At 41.4% G+C, this 22,097-nt stretch overlaps 2 protein-coding genes, 1 long non-coding RNA gene and 1 other non-coding gene across 4 annotated transcripts in view; 3 read left to right on the forward strand and 1 right to left on the reverse strand.

The window, feature by feature from the left end:
- sacm1la (SAC1 like phosphatidylinositide phosphatase a) overlaps positions 1 to 8,812 on the reverse strand; it is a 23,065-nt gene extending 14,253 nt beyond the window's left edge. The window contains exons 1-4 of the mRNA XM_032536234.1: positions 8,556 to 8,812; positions 4,290 to 4,387; positions 549 to 623; positions 346 to 473 (exon numbers count right to left, since the gene is read on the reverse strand). Coding sequence (XP_032392125.1) covers positions 346 to 473; positions 549 to 623; positions 4,290 to 4,387; positions 8,556 to 8,584 — 330 coding nt within the window. The 5' untranslated portion in view covers positions 8,585 to 8,812. The remainder of the gene's footprint in view (positions 1 to 345; positions 474 to 548; positions 624 to 4,289; positions 4,388 to 8,555) is intronic.
- On the forward strand, positions 8,806 to 12,079 carry LOC116702123 (uncharacterized). The gene is made up of 7 exons (XR_004335057.1): positions 8,806 to 8,820; positions 9,029 to 9,183; positions 9,365 to 9,431; positions 10,592 to 10,693; positions 10,878 to 10,907; positions 11,441 to 11,514; positions 11,769 to 12,079. It is a non-coding gene; the product is annotated as an uncharacterized LOC116702123 (long non-coding RNA).
- LOC116702238 (small nucleolar RNA SNORD52) lies at positions 10,949 to 11,016 on the forward strand. Its single transcript, XR_004335114.1, has one exon. It is a non-coding gene; the product is annotated as a small nucleolar RNA SNORD52 (small nucleolar RNA).
- Positions 12,080 to 13,665: 1,586 nt separating the features above from the next.
- c14h6orf47 (chromosome 14 C6orf47 homolog) lies at positions 13,666 to 21,159 on the forward strand. Its single transcript, XM_032536255.1, has 3 exons — positions 13,666 to 13,932; positions 14,221 to 15,607; positions 17,715 to 21,159. Exon 2 carries the CDS (start codon positions 14,725 to 14,727, stop codon positions 15,598 to 15,600), a length of 876 nt encoding a protein of 291 aa, XP_032392146.1. The 5' UTR covers positions 13,666 to 13,932; positions 14,221 to 14,724; the 3' UTR covers positions 15,601 to 15,607; positions 17,715 to 21,159.
- The last annotated feature ends 938 nt before the right edge of the window (positions 21,160 to 22,097 follow it).

Below are 22,097 nucleotides of genomic sequence, written 5' to 3' on the forward strand. Positions count from 1 at the left end.
AGTCTAGCTAGCTGTCTGGATTTACGTCAACACAAAGAAAGAGGAAGGAAACGGACATTGGTGAAAAGACATGCATCCAGCGGAATTTCCTGCGGCACCGGAGCAATCCTGGAAGTGGAACGTCAAGGATATAGACTACTTAAGACACCAATGCAGGGGAAAATAGGGGCAAAGTTGAAAAAAATGGGCTGGAAAATATCAATGGTTTTAGGTTGAAGAGTAATTAAATAGTTCCTGTATGGAAACTATCAGTAAACACCATCGCCAAGATTTAATTTGCTCTAAATGTGGATTTTCTAAAGAATCCGTGCCTATTGCAGATTTTGGTTGAATAGCCTTGCTGACCTGAATCTCTGAGAGATGCAGCACTGTCTTCTTATAGGAGATCACGTCAAAATCCACAGCCTTCCACACAGCGTGGCCCAGCAGGCTGCCCACGTTCCTCTTCCTGGTGATGACGATCAGGTACATACCTGTGAGGAGTGAGGGGAAGTCACAGCTGTGCAGGCTTCACAGAAAACACAATGCTGAGTCAGCACGGCGCCTACCTGCTACCAGGCGAATGGTTCCCATGATGCCACATATGGGCCTGGTGACCGCCGACGGAGGGACATCTTTTTTACCTGTCAAAGCAGAACAATGCTTAAAACCAGACAGCGCTCCATGCGTTTTACTCGCATTTGCAACAAAAATAGATGTGCATGAACTGTAAAATGTATTTAGGAACACGTGTGTAAACAACCGTAAGGTTTTTTTTACAAATGCAGCGGCCAGTCGCTTCCATGACCTTCACCGGATTTAGAATTGTGCGTTAAGATGCCGGCCATATTATCTGTCCAGAGTGTTTTTCTCCTCCTTAAGCACACTGCATTTCATTGAGCAACCCTGTGTTGAGCCTTGAACCACTTACAGTTTGACACTTTAAAGTATAAATAATTACATAATAAATACTGTTTGAAGCAGAAACTATTAAAAACCTAGTATACTATTTGTATTCAAATATGAACCTCAATTCGAATGAAGTTCCTTTTCAACCTATATTCAATTGAATACACCACAAAGACATATGTTTAATTTTCAAATTGATAAACTTTCATTTTGAATTTGATGATGGGAAAGGGGTAACAAAAGACTGGGAAAGTTGGGGAATGTTTGAAAATAAAACACCTGTTTGGAACATTCCACAGGTGAACAGGTTGATTGGTCATGTTCGGGTCTAAAAAAGGAGCATTCCCCAAGGCTGAGTTGTTCACAAGCAGGGGTGGGGCGAGGTTTACCACTTTGTGAACACCTGCGTAAGCATGTAGTCCAACAGTTTATGAACAACATTTTAGGAATTTAGGAAATTTTATCATCTGTCCATAATTTCATCAAAAGATCCAGAGAATCTGGAGGAATCTCTGCACGTAAGTGGCAAGCCACTGAGGCGTGTTAGTGCCCATGTCATGGGTAACTTGTGAAATGGGAAAATTACATTCTAATAATGATCTTCTGTTTTTGCCTCTCTTTATGGTTGATTCTCACATGCCTGAATCTTTTGTTTGACTTTTGTTTTACGTACGGGAATAGATAAGGTATAATAAATTCACCGTGAACTCCCTCTCCCTGCACATTCTTTTACTCCTCGGCAGGTAAACAGGATTGATGACCTCGGGCTGAATGGTGTGCAGCGAGAGGTAGTTTTGATCTAACCCCTGCCGCTTGAAATTGCTTCCTTGTCGGCAGGATTGGTTGGAAGCTGGGAGAGGACTCCGTGGGTTGCTGAGGACTTGTTATCCAGGGATTTAAAAGATCGCCTGCCTCGTACCTCGCTTAAAAAGCATTCAGAGAGAGAGGATCAGAACCACGGAGGACTCTTGACTGATTCCACGCCGATCCAACGATCAAGGAAGCAATTTCAAGCAGCAGGGGAAAGCTCAAAACTAAATGAATTAATTAGAAAGTGATTTGAATTAGCTAATGAATATTCCAGAAACAACTGAGTGACAAAGATTATAAACAAATGAGAAGTTATTATCAATATTATTGGTACTACTGAAACAAGTACTGATGTTGTGAATTGAGTGAGATGATGCCTTTTGGGGTTTTTGTATAACAGTTATATAATTTGGGTTTCCGGTCATTCCGGTTGTATTTTTGAACAGACAAACGGGCATATTGCTAAGGTTTCTTCCAACACGGGTGTGACCAATAGAATTTGGGTTAAAGTCTACAAGGTTAACATTTCAAGGAACTGTTTAACAGTACTGGGTACTGTTCGGATTTGTGCAAAGTTTTGCCGTGATTAAACTGGGCCGTATAGTGACGACTGTTTGTAAGGTTAAGTGAAGTACTTCCACTTTTGTTACTGGGTAACAAGAGTTCAAAGTGTTCCTACGGGACCCGTGGTGGATGAAATGGTGAAGAAATACAGCCCTGATTGTATAGACTGCCTAACGAACTGGTTATCCAACTTCGGATATCCTGAGAATGGTTCACTAAGTGAAATAAAATTTAAAATGTTACGACAAAATTTAAAAGGGAAAATTAAAAAGGGACTGATTTGCAATTGAAACGGAATATGAAATGTTTAAAACAATTTCTGGTAATGATGCATCTGACATAACATTTTTTAATTACGGTGTGGCTGAAATGTCCTCACTGCCTCGGACTGCGTGAAACCAGATGACCTGCATTGCACAGCTCATGTTACTACACGGCCTGAAGAAGAACGCTCAAAACGGTTTCTCAGACACATAAATGACAGTTTGACAAACCTCACATCTGATTTGGACCGATACTGACTGTGCTGTAGCCGCATGCTTGACAGACAACCAGTATTGGCCTTATTAAAGTGCCCAACTCCTTGTGTGTGTTTTTCTCCCTTGTTCAAGGCGGCATCAGTTTTTTTTTTTTCCTCAAAGACAAAGTTTTTATAACGGTACAGTGCTGTTTTCCTGTAAAATTAACAGAATAGTAGTTTTTTCAGTTTAGTATTAACTATTAGGAGTTTTTACTTGAGACTGTCACCCAAACTGTCTGTGCATATCCCTGATGTAACTGTAAAACTTCTTGCTGCAGAAGGCTTTGAAGCTGCTTTTTTTCCCCTCAATGGGCTACTCAATGTTTGTTTTTGTTTTTCCTCTGGGTCATGTGATCACAGTTGATGGCAAAACCATCTCACCCAAACATAGAGTAACTAACTGGAACTTTCCCAAACATATCATTTAGAAAAAAAATTCTGGAAATATGCTCCTATTACATATGTTTATATCTACTATTCTAGTTGTCCACAAAAAGTCCCTGATCGAGGGTAATACTTTCTGAAAAGTACAGGAACCTTCGGGGTGGGGTTTGGAGGGAAAACCGACGCGGATTGGTAAATCAACATTGATCAAAGGATAGCAGTAAACAACATGCAGCAGTAAAAGTCATCGCAGTGAGATAAAACATAAGGTTTATTTTTTTCCTCACACTGAACTGCATAGTGTGTTCACCCCTGACAGACAGGCACTGTGCCTCTGCTGATTTGGGCAAAAATTTTGTTGTAAAGTATATACCATAGCAACAATTTGTAGCAGAGTTATTTGGCCTTGCTTGTGTGTTCAGGTGCGACTTTTTGGCCAAGACACAGGCAGCGGCGAGGCGCCGTCAGTGTCAGCCTTCATCACTACTAAGTTCTTGGCCATCTACCTGCTGTGTCAATTCAATTCAATTTTATTTATAGTATCAAATCATAACAAAAGTTATCTCGAGACAATTTACAGATCGAGTAGCCTACCCCCGCAGACCCCTCTGTTTCCAAGACAGACCCTATTCCGTAGCCTGATGTGCAGCTCTTGAAAAATGTAACACATTACAGCGACGCACGTCGCTCGGCCGTGGCTTGGTAGCCTTGCAGTTCCCCCCCAACTCATGTCCTGGTTCTCCTTCTCCATCAACAACATGACATAAAAGGAGAGGGTTGACTTTTTCTGCTACAGATTTCCTACTGTGGTCAGAAAGCACAGGGGAGACCCTTTGTTTCTCTGACTCTCACCAAAGCTAATCGCCGCCACGCTCACTTCTCCCTCGCTCTATCACCCTTTCCCCTCACAAGCACTTGATTTGGATTGTGCTGTCCATATGGTTGCTATATCCCTGGACACTCTTCTCTGTCCATTTAATCAGATATTTAATGTAAGTTGAAAACCTGTCGAAATGCAGGCAAAAAACTCTTTTAAAAATTGTATTTACGAAGTTGTCCTGGAACATGACATTGACTTTGTAGTGTCATATGTGCAGCCAATAAACTGTCAAAGTCTTTCTACCTGTGAGGGTCATCTCATTCGAAACCCTGTCGATGGCCAGCACAGCATCAGCCCCCTCATCGCAGGCCTCGATGAAGAACTTCTCTGGGGTTGTGTGCCTGGGAGAGAACAAGGGAGATGCTGAAGTTGAAGTTGTCCTCCAGTGAAAAATTACAGCTTGCAAGTAGAGTCAGGTTCACCAAGCATCACAATGTGAAACAGATGCTAATGTTCTCCAGCTCAAAATGAAGGTCTCCTGCTGGTGTAGCAGCAGCAAAGGAGCATTACAGTTTACCACTTACAAGCTTATCCACCTAGAATCCAAAGAGAAACCAGCCTTTATTTCTAATTCTCACTGTTTCCTCATAATTAGATTTTACCCCATTTTCTTAATTTATTCATAAAAGGACTTTTCTGTTACAGGTATTTTCCACCCGGCGCATGTGCGCTGCGTTCCTGAGGCTTTACACAACCATTCAAGTCAATCCTTGATATTCCACCAACTGCAGCATGGAGAAGTGCCCAGAAGTGAGCATGAAGCAGCTCTTGGCTCTGCTCCGCTAAAGATACGCGCCGGGTCTATTTTCACGCAAGCCGCGGGCGTTCAGGCTGCCGAGCAGGAAGTGGAACAGCGAGAGCATCCAGTCAGTTAACCAAAAGACACCCCCCCCAATATGGTATATGTCTCATCTACAACACCACGGATGACGAGAGATTCATCTTGGAGGTGGGAAAACATCCCAGACACCACAGATCTTTTTTATCAGGACAACACTGCGAAAGAGAAGGCATGGAGTTTAACTGTAGGAGTGCTTGGAGTGGAAGGTAGATACTAGCTAATAATCATGGGATTGTTCTGTAAAGGCCTGGTAGAGACAATATAATCTGCGAGTTGGGCAGTAAGATGCTCCGCTTCTGAGATACGGTGTGGTATGGTGCGTGGTGGAGGACAAAACAAAAATGCAGTCAGAATCCACACAGGTGGAAAATGGCAGTTACTAAGTGTTACCTACCACTACTACCAGGAAATGGTATGTGCCACTCTGATGACCGGCACATGCCGCTGTAGTAAGGGACATAAGCCAGATTAGCTTTTCACATACAATAGTCTTAAATTTCTCACCTGATAGTTCTATTGTTTTTAATTGCTTTTAATACGCTTTTTGGAATATGAAGCCTGGGATGGGCGGCTGTGGCTCAATGGTGGAGCGGTTGCCTGCCAATCGGAAGGTTGGTGGTTCAATCCCTGGCCCTGCAGTCCCATGTCGAAGTGTCCTTGGGCAAGACACTGAACCCCGAGTTGCCCCCGGTGCTGCGCATCGGAGCGTGTGTGAATGTTTATCTGATGAGCAGGTGGCACCTTGTACGGCAGCCTCGGCCACAGTGTGTGAATGTGTGTGAATGGTGAATGTATCTGTATGATATAAAAGCGCTTTGAGTAGTCGTTAAGACTAGAAAAGCGCTATATAAACACAGCACATTTACATATACCTTTGCTGATAGTGACCGCTGACCTTCCTGTCTTGGTCTATTTTCCATTTTACAGTTAGACTTTGCCGGAGTTTAAAATGCCAACACAAAGAAAGAGTAAGGGGACGGACGGACATCCGACCTAAAAGAGTGACATCCAGCGGAATTGCCGTCGGCAACTGAGCAATCCCCGAAGTGGAACGTCAAAGATGTAGATTTACAGATGTATGTTACAGTAAACATACGATCATGTCAGCCTATGAAACACATTTTAACTCAAGCAAACAGTGAAATAGGGCATCCCTGTTGCCAAGTGGTCTACAGAGCATACCATGTAGAGTCCCTCTAGGGGGGCTTTCTTTTACGTTATCCTCTTACACTCTCCACACATCGCCTGTCTGTCTTGTCTCTACTGTCAAACTATTAAACAAAAGCCAAAGGACAGAAATGAGGGGGGAAAAAATAACAAAAAGTCCATTGAAGGAAACTGTTGATCATCAAACTTCAGCATGGTGCAGCTTTCCTATAAAGCCACTCGGTCCAATATGTTAAATGGACCAGAGAGCAGCAGCAGCAGCTTGAGTAACATACAGCTCGGAATCCTGCAGCAGAACAACGTGACCTGTAGCGATGTAAGAACACAACCACCCTATTGTTAGACCACACTACACATGCCGGTGCTACACCAACACAAAGTGGTCAGGGTTTTCCACACTAATATAAGGTTTATGGGCACCACCTAAGATAAATGAATGTAAAATCAATGTGAGCAAGCATCAAAATTAACTAAAAGACTTTCAGCAGATCTAGATAGATAGATAGATAGATAGATAGATGTTTATTGAGCCCAAGAAAAATGGGAAATTCCTGTGTTACAGCAGCAAAAACAGTCACAAAGCACAAAATATAAATATAAATGAAATACTAGGAAAAATATACATACATACAATATACATGAAATAATAATACGAATAAAGTAAAAATAACAAATATTTGAATATGTACAGGATGGGGGAACAAAAATGTGCAAATGCTTAAATAATATGCTAAAATGTAAATGTAAATAAACCAAATGACCAGGTTGCATTAGTGCAGTAGTGTGGTGTCCAAAAGTCTCATCTACCACCCAGAGATGACATGTTAAAGAGTGTTATTGCTTGTGGGATGAATGAATGATGTATGATAGTAATCGGTCCCCAATGGACTTCTTTAGCAAGTTTTGTAAGCAAGCTTGTTGAGTGTTATTTATTTATTATCTACTCTAGCTTTTAGACACAGATATGCTCATAATAATTGTCTAAAATTATGTGAAATTGCATTTTCACACCTTGTCAAATACATGCACCCAAGTCTTCCACAAACCGGGAACAAAGTTCTACACTGCTACAGTAGAAGTGTTAAGGTTCACGCCAAACTCTTTACATTGTTCAGCACATTTACTACTGTACAAACATGCGCTCACCTACAGTATTTCCAAATAAAGCTGAAGTGTTTACACATTCTTGTACTTTGCCCCTCTTACCTCCCCTGAAAAGGGTTAACAGGAGTGCCAAGATCAATTCTGAGTCATGAGTCTATAGTTTTTCCTTTACATTTTATATATTCATACTTTACATATATTCACTTAATTTTATTTTCTGTAAATGTTTTCTCCCCGCGCAATGGTCTGGAAAGCCTTCTCAACAATGCCAAGCTGTATCAGATGGATTAATACATAAACCCATTGTTTGAACATTTATTGGGGCTTAGAAATGAGCACAGCCAGAGTAGACTTGGTAGGGAGTTGGGCTGGAAACCGGAGGGTCGGTGGTTTAAGTCCCAATACGGACCAAAGTATGGTAGCTGGAGAGGTGCCAGTTCACCTTCTGGGCACTGCCAATGTGCTCTTGAGCCTCCTCACTCCGACATCTCTCCATTTGTATAGGTACTGAGCATGTGTGTGTAATAACAACAACAGATTGTAAATTGTAATTTCCCCTTGCGTTCATTATTATTATTATTACAAACTTGCAATGTGGATTTTATGTAACTGTGACAGGGAGGAAAATAACGCAGACAGAACAGTGGTATGATCCTTTAAATCCTCAGTTCAAACAGGGTGCAGGGTGGCTCCACCATAACCAGCACAGCCAACAGTACACCTGGAAGGAAGACTGGTGGGACCAGGCAGCTCGCCTTTTAACTGAGCTGACCTGTTTGAACAAGGGTGTGTCTGAAATAAGTACAGGGCTCTGTCAACTTTCATGAAAGTTAAAGATGGCTAACGTTTCAATTCACCAAGTTTTAGTGTTCGCTTCACAGACAGCTGAATAAACAAGTTAGCGTAGGTTTTAAAGAAATGTGTCATTAACTATTATCACATTGTCGCCCCTGAATGGAACTGACCAAATCTGATTTCAAATTCACGACCCACCACTTATAACGTTAAACAACCATTTGCTGCTAGCTAACGTTAACGTTGGGTGAACTAACTTTCTGCCGCCCTGTTCGCACTAAACGAACCCCCTCCTCGGTGTGTTTGACGTTTAAAGGGACTTGACAGCCGTATAACCCTCTTCCCAAGTATACATAATGATGCCACGTTATTTCTTAATAATGAATGACTGTGGAGTGAAACTTGACTAGCTAGTTCTGGTTCCTTGCTGTGCCTGTCAGCGAACTTCAGCCGCTGTGTCATCGAACCTGACGCTCCTTCTGAACTCCGGCTTCTGCTTTACCTCAGGCATCACAAGCTTTGCCTCTTGTTTGTGTTTTATTTGACTTGGAAACAAGGTGTGGGATTTTTAAAAAACGATTAACTATAGTATATGTACTTACAAATTGTATCTCTCGTAGGCAGTCGCCATCTTCGCTCCGTCTACCTGACCTCAGTGACGACAGCAGTGAGGGTTCTGTGTGTGTTGCCAGATACAAGTTGTAGACCCGAAGAGGGCGTAGTGCTTAAAATACGGCTTTCTCTTTTAACCCACGAGAACCTGGCATCCATGTAAAGGGAGACGGTGGATGCCAGTTGAATTGTTCAACCACTGCAATGTGGTACAATAATTTAAAAAAGGACGCTTTCTGTTTTTTCTTCTTCTAGGTAAATGTCAACTGTAGTAGTCAACATTTAAATATAAATTAGCACACACATTGTTTACTTTTATAATTTCTACAAATGAGTCAAAGTGTCTATATCAATTCAGAATGAATGGTCATTATGTACTGAACATGTTCATGTATTCTCTCGTTCATGACTTGCACGTTTAATTCATGGCCTTTGTATCGTCTGTTGGTGAACGTCACAACAGGCATCCTTCAGGATACCCAAAGCACGCGGGTGCTGTGAAGGACCCAAGCGTATATAAACCGTGGCCGGACATTTGTCCAGCCTCTCGTTCGCAACTCTTTAAGCAGTTGGACTCAAATATGATATCGGGATTATCCACGATACCTCGAAAAGAAGGTAAATATGGTGCATGAGTACTTTCCTAAAGTACTTTATATTAAGTTATGAAGGGAATTTAGGTGAAATGGAACGAACAGCTGCCCCGACTTATTCAATGCTGAGCACATGGCGCAGAAGCCTAATGGAGGTAAAATAGCCTGTCTTCTAACGTTTGTTGTTATCTGTGTTTTCTCAATAGGTCAAATAATGAAGCTCCTAGTCGAGTTTCGAACTGCGAAGACCAAGTTCGTCGATGGGTGAATAAAGTGAGTGGTTATTAACGTTACACTACAGGGGTTGAGAACATTAACATCAAGCTAAGGTCAGTTTCAGAATAGTAGCCACACGGTTTTAGATGGATGGACATTTGAATTAATTACTATTATGGTTACGTTAGTTGTAGGACACAGTACATTTATCAGAATTGTAATCTAAGTTTTTTTTTTTTAATATATATATTTTTATCCCAAGTATTTGAACTGTTAAAAACGAGTTAAAACATGTGGTTGTGTATAATAAGCTAGGCCACTAGGCGGATTTCCTCGTGGCATGTAGACACTCGGTGTTAGCTGGAGTTGCAGCGCCCTCTGCAGGGCTTCAGCCAATATTAGAAATGGAGGCAGAGTACAAATGTCCCAGTGCAGCTCTAACCTAAAATATGATTATTTTTACTTTATCTCAGTACTACATGGCGGCTAAAATGACTTCATGTAAAGTTGTCGAATTTAAAATACTCATTAATATTGAATCTTTCCCAATAACTAGCAAGGTATGGTCGCTGTTTTGTTTACAGCTGTTAAAGTCGTGATTCACGCGGATCTTATGCGGAGTCTTTAAATTGACTCACGAATCTTGAGTCTCCAGTATCATTAACCCGGATCAGTTGATGCATACTACAATTGAACCTAAAACTATAATTGCGCCATACACAAGACCCTTGCAACATTATCTACTACTTCTCAGAGCTGGAAGCTCTCAGACCATGGGATACACTCAAACTCACGAGTCCTCAATGACTCGGAGTTGTCAATTCTTTTTCCTGGCAATACTGATTAAAGTGATGTTGCACAACCAGGTTCAGTTTAGCGAGTGACTCCGAATAACCTGAATCTTAAAAGGAACTGGGGTTGCCTGGCCTATTAAGTGGCCCCCTGAGTGTTGCTCTCCGTAGCCTGTCTGTTTTGAATGATTCTGTAGTGGGGAGGCTAGTCTTTATGCACACACATACTTTGCAGTTTGAATATTTGTTTGTAGACTTAACGTGATGTGATCTAATAGTCGCAATATCTTTTTGATTTTTGGGTTTTGAGAAATTTGGAACATCGTGATCCATGCAGTAACTTTTAAGTGATGTAGATGTACATTGAAAAGTTTGTCACACACAACTCTTGACTCTGTAATTGAAAATGACCCACTGCTGTTTTAGGATAACGCAGACTGAATGGCTGCAGCTGTCTCATCAGGTGCCTCAGAGCACTGGAACAAGATTTCCATCTTCTGGATACTACAGTAGTCCCACTGTGTGGTGGTAAGTGTTGATGGGATGCCTCACATTGATATGCTATGAAAACATGCTACTATGATGATTCATTAGACTAGAGTCTCTGATTAAACCATGAAGCTCTTTCACAGTGCACTGAGCATGTATCCTGTCAATATAATACAAACTGCAAACATTAGAACTGGTTCTAATACGGTTTTCTGTTCTTCAGACCAGCTGGACTATGGAGACTGCTCTCTGCGTAAGTAGGATCTGAACCCTGTGTTTTTTTCTTTTAATATGTGGAATGATGATTTCTTAGACTAGAGTCTCTGACAAAAGCATGGAGAGGTTTCACAGTGCACTGACCACATAACAAAACCAGTGGTATGGGTACCATTTACTGTAAATCACATTGACCTTATATTACAGCGGCATGCTTTTCCTATCTTATTCCATAATTTCTCATTTTATTGGGGTTAATAAATATCTAGTTTTTTTTCTTTCCCCACATTAACCTCAATTGGCCGACACCAGAAACTTACTTTGATTAATCATTGTGCTTGTACAAGCTGCACATCACGACTGTCATGTGCTTTATCACCTCACGCATAATAACTTTTAAGACGGTTATGTATAACCATACTGAACATCATAGGGACTGTTTCTTTGAAAGCCAGCTGGTACACAACTAAAAGGTCAAAGTGATTGCTGTAAAGGGCAAACGTCCAAACCGGTGTAGTCCCTGAACTTTGTGTTGCTGTGTGGTGGTATTGATGTGAATTTCTCCCGTAGTGCTTCCACACTGAGTTGCCGTGACAGCGCCACAGCTGTACAACTTCCTGGAAGGGATTCAATTTCAAAATGAGGTGGGCCATGATGCAGTATGAGTTAACCCAATCGGGCTATTGCATGGTGCTTAGAGCCTTTATATCCTGTAGCTTGTGTCTGAGTTTGGTCAATGATGATTCAGTTATTTGGTTCTACTGATCTTAACTGAAGTCTACTCGCAGCGCACTGAGACACTCGGACTGATCGAGCTTGTTTAAGAATTTTTGTGGAAGCCAAATACCGGTGATGACTTTTTTTTCTCTTTTTTTTTCCCCCTCAAATATCTTGTTAGGACTTGCAGCCCAAGCTGGATGACATTGGGACAGAATGAATGGACCAGGTTTATGTGATGGAACGGGGCTTTGCAGAGTTTCCTTAGACTTGACTTTAAGGTGATACTGAAGTGCTGAGAATGAACCCTGGAATTGATGTGCCTTCACCGATGCTGCAACTCGTGAATTAGGACTGCTACAAGATTAATTAATCCAGGAAGTTAAGCCATCTAGAGACATTCCATTGTTCTACACTTTTGTGCAAGCTTTTCTCAACAGGCATTTTCATGGAAGTGCATTTCGAGAAATTTCAAATAAAGGGTTGACAACAGTAACTTGCGGCTTTTTCCTTTCTTCCGGTGATGATTGTTTCTGTAGTCTTGAATTTCAATGATTGTGTTCTAGTCTTTCCTAAATCAATGTAACACTCCTCAAATGCTCCTGCAACGCTTTAGCATTTGATTCTATGGTGTTCTTTCTTTTGCAAACTAGTTTGCTGTTTCAAATGAGTGTGCAACCTAATTAAGCTTTCATGTCTTTCAGTTCGTACTAGACTTTAATTCAGCTGTGGGACGTGTACATTGTGAGACTTAAAGCCAGTTGCTAACATGTATTTGAAGCCTACTGCTTCTGCCAGAAGACTATAAACTGTAAATGTTGGATACCAGTGCTGTCTCCAGCAGACTGAAGGGTCTCAAGACTTTCACTTGGTGAAACCCTATGGTTTATTTTATAAAGAACCAACACTCCATCTACTGCTGTGGGCCATATATGCCGTGCTCTGTCTGAAGTGCAGTCATGACTTTAATATACAAAATGGGCTCAAATACGATAAATTGCTTTAGATCAAACCAAAAAATTGCAGTCATTACAACCTTGTCCTATATAATTAAGATCTTATGCATAAGAAATTTTGCTTTGTAAAAGTACTTTCTTACTGAGAATTTTTGTAAAGCAGTGCATACATGTCTACAGTGTAGCCTCCTGAGTGCTTTTTCTGAACACTGCCCGCTGGCTCCTATCTTCCACAAATCACTAGAGCTGTCAAGTCCCCTCCTGCAAATGCTCCATCACAGTCCCCAAAACATCCACCATCCAATGTTGAATGATTACCGGAGTCTGTGGTCATGAACTCCTTCTAGGTCAGTGGATGATAAAGTCAAACTACAGAAAAAGTCAGTCAATCTGCCCTCCATCTAGGACTTGTACTTCTCCAAAGACAGGAAGCATCACTCTTGACCATCACACCCTTGTTTGATCTTCTCCCCTGTGGTAGGCCCTACAGAAGCCTGTTCACTAAAACAAGCAGACACAGGAACAGCTTGTTGCCACAGTCAGTCTCTGTGATCAACATAGAACAACAGTATCAGGCTCAATCCCTGTGTAATATCCCTGGACCACAAAGCTTCCACCTTTCAGTCCATTATAGAGTTAACCACATCATTTTATGTGCATAAATATGTAAAATATACACTATATATTATGTTAAATACACCTACATAAATGCAACCAGTTATCTTGATTCTTTATTCCAGCACCATCTGCACTTTGCCATTGCCCTGTTGTCTTACCGTTGCAGTCCTCATATCTGTAAACAAATACTTTTCTTCTTCTACAAACATATCTGTACATAGTATCACAAAAAAGCCCAAGCCAAATTCCCTGTTTGTGTCCACACTTACTTGGCCATTAACCCTCCTGTTATCCTTGGGTCAACTTTGCCTGAAATTTGGGTTTCTTTTTAACCAAATTACCACAAAAAATGTATTGGATTCCATACAACGCTTTTTGTAAATACAATTGGTCCCTTCACAAATCCTAGTACTTCTAATAGAGCCATTGGCATGAAGTGCCCAAAGCAAACCATTGTTTTATTTTGAAGGCTGAAACCGGACCGGTAGTACGTCTTCTTTGTTCTCTTAATTAGCTAGCGTTAGGTAGACATTGACCGGGTGGGCGGACTTTCCTCTCGGCTTTGCAGGTTAGCTGTGTCGTTTATCGTACCCGTTGTCAGTTAGCTTGATTGGAAGCTAATTTATCCAACCTCAAAAGATAACACGTTTGTGCGTTTACAACTCGGTTTCCAGGAGTTAAGAAACTTGGTCTGTGTGTCGATTTATTTGTTGAAAACAACGAGGGCTAACGTACGGTCTGACAGACAAACCCAAGCTAACGTCGCTGAAGGTGAGCATTTATCTGTTAGCAATAACATTGTCTAACGCTAACTTACCGTAGTTATGAGGCGCCGACAACTCGAAAACTGTTTTCCTGAGCTTTGTCGGTAATGTTAGACGTCAAGTGCTAAACAATATCACTTTCTATTACAAACCTACAAGTTAACGTTAGCTAAGTCAAGTGTCGGACCAGTGTAACATAAGCTAACGTTAACTTGCATAGACGTTGACGTGGAAGTTGAAGGAAGGTTTAGCTAATGTTTGAACTAACTATAAATGTCTTTTCTTTTATTTGCAGGTGTAGCTAACGCAATGTGTTTCGGGAGACTGAAAAAGTTAAACAAGTTTGTCAAGCCATGACGTTACGTTGATTGTCCTACAGTTGAAGCCTGGGTTATCGCAACCTATTCACTTGTAACTAACGTTAGCTTATTGACTTTATTTGAAGGTAACGTTGAGTTATCGAAAGCAAAAGCAACCTTTGCAGCTCCAAAGGTTGTCAGGTTTAACCAAAGACATGTAGACGAGAAGCCTGACTTGTAAATGCTTTCATTGCAATAAGAGCATTGTAATTTAAGGAGGGGTCAGCCCTTGTTTCTTTTAAACTGCTGAAACACACCCACAGGTGTGTCTATGGCCTGAGGACGACATTCTGCCAAATCATTGTCAACAAGTATTACAGCTTCCCAGCTGAGCTGGCAGCACATGCATGCTTCTCCAGTAAGTTTACAGCGCTTCCTGGCCAACTTTAGCGAGAGGAATTGAGTGTCAGGGATTTGAATTCCACTTCAATAGAGAAAGCATGACAGCTGTGGTAGGCAAAGCATGGGGGTGGCTGCGCTCATGGGGCGGCACTGATGTGTCAGAGAATACCACCATGGTGTCAGCCAAGGGCCAGATACATGACTTCAGTAAGCAGGGCCCCAGGGGGTGGACCTCTTGGATCTGGGGAGGGTTGAGACAAAGTGACCAAAGCAGTCCAGTGGAGGAGTACTGGGAGGCACAGGAGAAGTTTCAGCCCATGGAAGTGAATGCCCAGGAGATGGGGGCAAATTCTAGGTGGTGGAACAAATATCTCCACACTTCTTACCTTTCGTGGCCAAGGAAAACGGAAGCAAGCGGACTGAGACGCAGGAAACGGGATGGCCGCAGTGCAGATCCGTGGGACTGTGATGTTGATGGGGATTTTTCTGACTACGGGACACCACCTCCATCTCCTACACCTCCTTCCTTTCAGCTGACATCTCCTTTTCGACTCTTTGCACACAGTTTGAAGGTGGAAATCGTGCCGGAGCACTACGAGATCTCTTTCAACTTCCTCCGCCACTTGTTTGATCTGTTTGTGGTGGGCTTCCTTTGGACTGTGTCCCCCCCTGCCAAGCTGATCCTGGAGGTGTTGGGGGTCCAAGGAGCGCTGAGGCTGTGGCTCCATGGCATGGCCATGTTCTTTGTCTCCACAGTTGGAATGGCAGGATTACTGTGGCTGATCCAGGAGTATCTCCCTCAGTTTGCGTTGATCTATGGCATCATCCAGGCTCTGGTGATCTCGGTCAGCGTTCGCCAGAGTGTGATGCTTGGCGTAGAGGTAGAAAAAGAAGAGAAGGATGACGAGGGCATGGAGACGGAGGAACCCAAAGAAAAACTTGTGTCTGTTAAGGACAAGGTGAAGACAAGTTAAGTTTAAGGTAAGCCCCTTAATTGGTCTGATGGGATGTTTAGGTTACATTTTACCAACTGCTCTAGTTAATTTCCTCTTTCTGGCAGTTTGTCTTGGCGTTTTTGGTATTTTTGAATACATAAGTTAAATTGGAAAAACTCCCACATCAAAAACCAAAAAGCTTTTGCATCACAAAACAGTGCTAAACAGTATAGATGAAAACACAGACCGCTGAAGCACTGTCACTGCAGGTAGTTTAGCTAGGTCAGTCATTAGTTAATACCTGTTGCTTATCAGCAGATATACTGTTTTACATTTTTTTTTTTTTTTTAAACTAGGATATTTTAATATCAGAATCAGCCTAAAAAATTCAGTCTCAGTTGGGCTATAACACCAACTTTGCGCTTTATAATAGAGAATAAACTCGGCAACTCTTTTAGTTAAAATAGCTCCACCTTGGGCGCCCGGGTAGGTCACATAGTAGAGGCTCAGTCCTCGAAGCAGCTGCTGCTGGTTCAGTTCCGACCTGCAGCCCTTTGCTGCATGTCATCCCCCCTTTCACGTCTAAGCTGTCCTGTCAAAAATAAAGGCCTAACATGCCCAAAAAAAAAATCTCAAATTGCTACACCTTGACTAGCTACAGCAGAAAATACCACTTCCACATACACTGAGTTCAGTAAAAACCCTATTCTATAATACAGTGGTTCCCAAACTGTGGTCCATGGAAAAATTCCATCGTAACCTTTCCATCGTAACATATCACTCAAGGGCAGAACAAGTACTAACTTCTGAAAATAACTACTTATGTAAGATTTGGAATGTAGGACTTTAGCTATTAGTGTACTGAGGGGAGGTGTAGATGTGAACTGAGTGGTTAGCTGTGTTTGATATGGCTCATTTTGGCCACAAGTTGTGTTCTGTTGAGGATTTGATATGTTATGTATTTGTCCTCAGCCTATGTACAGCACATACTGCCAGCTCTTTAGTCCGATTATTCTCCTGTATTTTCCTCTTTATTGAAGGGCTTGTCAACTTCATGTGGAACCTTGTTAGTGTGGGCTTTCCTAACGGAATGTGTGTCTTGTTGTCAACTTTGGTCTAAAGGGAGAGTTGACATCGTGGTAAGATCAGAATGATAGCAGACTGTTACATGGAGGGGTTTTTTTTGTGTGGAAGGTGATGCTGCTCCTTCATGGTTGCTGTATGTTTAAATTATATTAAGCACATATCCATTAAGGCTGGGGTTAACTGATGATAGAGACACACACCATAGAAAAAGAAGTATGAAATTCTGAGTGGTGTGAAACCAGACACAGATAATTCAGTTTATCTGCCAGAGGCCTAAGATCTCCCACTGCTTCAGTTTTCATAATTATCTGATCACAGAGAAACGTTGGTGTTTATTATGTTGAAACAAGCATCAGCCTGACATCAGAGATAGTGGAATACATTTAGTTAAAATGAGTACGACAACATCCAGTTATATCCTGTGTATCCATTTACAGTTCCTTCCATTACTAATTTACTCTCAAAGTTCTGCTTCGTAGTTATTATAATGGTCTTGTTGTCTTAGTTATCATTTCTGTCAGTAATGTTAAGATTGTTCTCAGCAGGAATTTCTGAGATCAGCTAACTGTGACGTGCTACAAAGTAATCTGACAGGTCATAAAAACGTGAGCAGTCTGAGGATCAGACCGGTTGAAACAAACCAACTGTTTATTTCCATCATCTGAGGGAGTGCAGCTGGATGTGGCTTTTACTGGTCCCTCAACAGACCCGGTGCACACAGCTGGAGTCCAGTCAGTCTAAGTGGAAGCAGGAAGTACTTACATCACAGTTTGACTAATAATAGATCCTTTACCTTATTTATTTTCTCTTCCAGTTAGATTCGATTAAAACCTTTTATTTACGGACACTGACCCCCCACATATGATGTCCAGGCTCTGTCAAAACTTTGATTTATAATTGCCAATGCAGCTATATGACCTCAAATCCCAGAGATGCAGATTCACACTGGACTAATGTTATCAGCTGACCTCTGTGTTTGGAGAAATACCGTCACTAATTGGTTGCATGTTGCTGTATAGTGTTTTCCTGATCAGCTGTTTTTTAAGAGAGCTGTGTTGTTTTCACAGACGGTGAGAAGTTGCTGCCCATCCAGGAGTCCATCATCAGTCCAGCTGTGTCAGACCTCCTCCAGCGGGACAGCACCTCTGTTCTGCACAGTCATTACAAAAACTTCTGTCACTTTATGTTCAACACTATTGATCTGCATTTATAGACGTCTGTCCTCACTTGGCCTTAAAGTTGTCACCAGAATGTTGACAGTGATAGCAGTACGTAGTTTAGTATCACAAAGTACACTACTACTCTTAACGGTGGTCAGTAATGTTAGAGAAACACAGCCAGTATTCAGGGAATACTAATGTTGCGTTTCATCGTGTTAACATTTGATTTCTTGTCCTGTGGGACTATGTTTCTCACGATTCACCACGAGGCAGTCACCCGGTTTGGGACCAAGTGACTGCCTTTGGTGCATTCTGGGTATGAAGAAATGAACACGTGGCAACCCAAATACACTGTCTAAATGATCAGAAACTTTATTGATCCCCACGAGAAGGTAAGGAATGCAAAGAGATACAAACGGCATTGACCAAAACAGGTTATGTGAAACATTGTAGGGGGGTGAGAGAAGCAGAGTTTTAGCACAGGAGTCTTCACATGGGAGTATTTAGCAAATGCACAGCCGTTTAAAAGAAAAAATATCCCAGAGCCCCTGAACGCCAGGTCACTGACTGTAAAGCAGCAAGCTGCTCCCACACAGACGGGCTGCTGCTGAGGCTCGGTTTGTTTAGACTGGGATGACTCTCAACCCTTAAACTCAGTTCATTTGAGTTTGGAATCACATGATTCTAGTCGATCGGGGTTCAGTTTTAACCGCTGACTGTAGTGTCTCTGTATTTGGGTTTGTCTCTGGCCACCATCTTTGCACAGTCATATTTCACGCTCCCCATCCAATGGTCATCCCATCTTTAATTCGACTGAAGCTGGAAACGCAGACACATTCAGGCGTGCGTTTCCTGTTTCAGTGCCATCGCTCTCTGTCCGATACAATCGCTCTGCATTTGGAAGTAGAGAAACGCGGTGTCATCCCCTGGTGTAGTACAATAATAAACTACACACTCTAATATTGCTTTGTTTACAGTCTGCTTAATATATTTGTATGCTCGCATCCCACCTATGACATCACATCCCTTTTCGAGAACAGGAGGCTGATGTGAACTGACCTTTTTATTGGAGCAAATTCCGATGTCCAATGTGGTCAATGGTGGGAAGCCTGAGAGGTTGTTAGTACTAACCTGTTAATAAGCACACACACACACACACTACAGAATATACTCCATTAAAGCCATACTATCTCCTTAACCCAGTATTAACCTCCAACTTTGTTTTTTAAAAATAAAAATGTATTTTAAGACCGAAGACTAGCTGAATGAAATGAAATGGATAAGTCTATGGCAGGGGTCTTTGTTTTCTAAGCCAAGGACCTCTTAACTGGACTTAAACGGATCAGGGACCCCCTACTATTGTAAAACATTAAGTTGCATATGGGCCTACAATAACGTAGGACAGCATTAGTAAACATACCTTTTTAGTGCTTAGGATACTTGGCTATTAAAATAATTGTTGGCATGATTTTATAAATCATGACCGGAATTCTCCTTTAACATATGCGTATGTGGCACACTTAACTGTATCTGTGGATGGCTGCCTTACCTACAGGCCAGTAAGCTCGTAGGTAGAGTAGTCAGTGTTTTAGTAGGCTGATTTATATTCACTAATATGTGCAGTGACTTGGAGAACCCCCTGTTGAAGATCTCTGTTCCATGGGGTTTTCTTTTTCTTGGAACAGCAGCATCTAAAGGCCTTTGAGAGGGTTCAGTACTCTGCTGTGATGGTTGCTGCTTGTTCTATACTATGAAGAAATGGAACATTCATTGTTTCTGCTGGTGAATCTGTTTTGTACTTTATGTACTGTATGTTGACATATTGAAGTGAAAAAGGCCTTTCCTGGAACCTCCCCACATACAGAACAGGGCACTGTCAATGTTACTTGTCTTATTCTACCTGTGTAGGGTTTTCAGTGACCCGTAATACCAGCAGCACATGTGAATGTGTCCTTTGTACGCACTTGTTTCTTGGCCGTCATATTGCTCAGTTCAAACGTCTCATTTATCCACAACTGCTGTATGTGTTTTATGGGCTTTTACTTCCTTGTTATGCTTTAGATTTAAAAGATACAACAATAAAAGCCCAAACACAATTTGGTTTGCGTGCAGAAAAGCATGTTTTACACTCCTGTTACATCGAAGCACCTTCGACTTGCATTAGACATTCTCTATAGCATGTGCTGCTCATCCATTTATCCCACACACATGCGTACGTTTGCTTCCATCAGCCTGTGAGATGTGGGCGCTGGCTGCTGACAATATTGAGATGATCATTTAATCTTGTTTGAGTGCACATGATGTATGACAAAATTAGAATAAAAAAATGCATGAAAATGCAGCAACTACTGCCAAAACCTCCTGAGTATACTCCTGAGCACACACTGCCTGAGTGACATGGAATGGGAAGGTAAATGATCTTAATTTTAATTTTCAAATTGGCAGATAATGTGCGATAATGTAAACGTGAAAATGAAATTGCAAACTTTGGAATTTTGGGCTGAAACAATCGATTAGTCGGTTGCCAGAAAATGTATCTGCAGCTATTTAGATAATCAATGGCTTGTTTAAGTCTTTTCTTTTTTTCTAGTTGCAGCTTCTCAGCTGCAGCTGCTTATTATTATGATTATTATTATTATCACAGCAAGAGAAGTCATTTGAAGATGGACCTTTAGGAATTTGCGATGGCCATTCCTCTGTATTTTGATCCTTTTATTGACAAAACCATAATAAAACCAACTACAGCCCTTTATTAATTTGAACTCTGTTTTAACTGATAGTTACTAAATAAAATGTAAACAGTTTAATAAGACAATACAATCACGTAATAAATAAGTCAGATTTTCAGGTTTTACTTTACATTGTCTGCCGATTTGTAAAAGAAAAAGTCCATTTCATCATTGTTGAGGGTATGTTATGCTAAGGAATGTACTGCAAATGATTGGAACTGTAGTTTTTATTTCCAAGCAATACAATTGGATTTTGAAATTAAAATATAAATGTTTTGTTGTACACAAATGGAAAATTCAATTTGACCAAATGTCTAATAAGAATTTGTGTTCCAAGACGGCGATGCAGCGTCTCCAACTCCTTGCCTTTTATTCATTCTTTGCTTATGTGAGAGTTTTACTGCAGTGATATTAACGCTTGTAAGGACAGGTATTTTTATAAGAGCAGCCTGCCCACACACGTAACAAGTGCTGGATCACTGTCTCTGTGCAGAGACTCCATCCTGCTTCCCTAAATAAGCAGGACGAAGCTCACATGGTGTCATTTGAACTCTACAGTGAACTGTGACCGTACACCTGAAGCCAACACTACACTGACGGGAAATAAAGATTCTCTTTTATTAGATTGTCTGTCTGGTTTGGATTTCCTACACATCTTTAAAATCTTACATTAAATGAAACAAATGCAATGATGGCGTATTGGTTAAGCTGTGTGTGTGTGGGGGGGGGGGGGTATTAGTAGGACCAACCATAGCGGAGCCAAAGAAGAGTCCTAACAACACCACACCACCGCAAACTGCAGCCGGTTCCTGTTTAAAGCAAGGGCGTAGGTTAGGTTTCAACAGTTCTACAACCAGGGGCATCAAACACTTCATTTCCTGCCTTCTGGTGAACATTTATGCAACATTGTGTGCCTTTTCTGCGTCAATTTATGGTGCAAATAGATCACAAAAACAGTTTGATCCCAGTTGAAAACTTTAATTCACATTACATCTGCTCTCATTATGCGTAATAATATATACAGAAAGGTGCAATACCGGTACAAGAACAATGTCCATATATAACAATGTCGGTGTGTATAGACAGAACAGACAGTGAGGGGTAACCATGGTGTCAAAGTAATCCCCCTGCCCCATTATCAGCTGTGATCCAGGTCCATATGTACAGCCTGGTTGGGAAAGGACGTCCAATCACAGCACGCTGCGTCCTCAGCCAAGTCGTCGTGCACAGCACAGCAGGAAAAGCACAAACAGCCACAGTCTTAGAATCAAGTTCATAGTCATAGTGTAGATTTTATATTTTTACGCCTGACATGAAGCTGAATTTAATGCAAACCTACGGGTGTTAAGTGAAATAAACTTGGTTTATACCACTCATTTACATCCTGTGCTTAGACATAATTCCAAAACAATTCTTCAGATCCCAAAATGTCATCACGATTGTCCCGAGGATTCAACCGATTCATCTTAAATCAATCAAGCAAATGAAAACCAGCTGAGGACTTAACAGATTTAAAATACCTACACTCTTCTGAGCATTCATCAAATCTAATGCGGTCAGA

The sequence above is a fragment of the Etheostoma spectabile genome, chromosome 14 (assembly GCF_008692095.1).
Source record: "Etheostoma spectabile isolate EspeVRDwgs_2016 chromosome 14, UIUC_Espe_1.0, whole genome shotgun sequence".
NCBI classification, from domain to species: Eukaryota; Metazoa; Chordata; class Actinopteri; order Perciformes; family Percidae; genus Etheostoma; species Etheostoma spectabile.

Bases quoted from the DNA above. Each gene is read 5' to 3' on its own strand.
- c14h6orf47 (XM_032536255.1), top strand. From the start codon at position 14,725: ATGACAGCTGTGGTAGGCAAAGCATGGGGGTGGCTGCGCTCATGGGGC.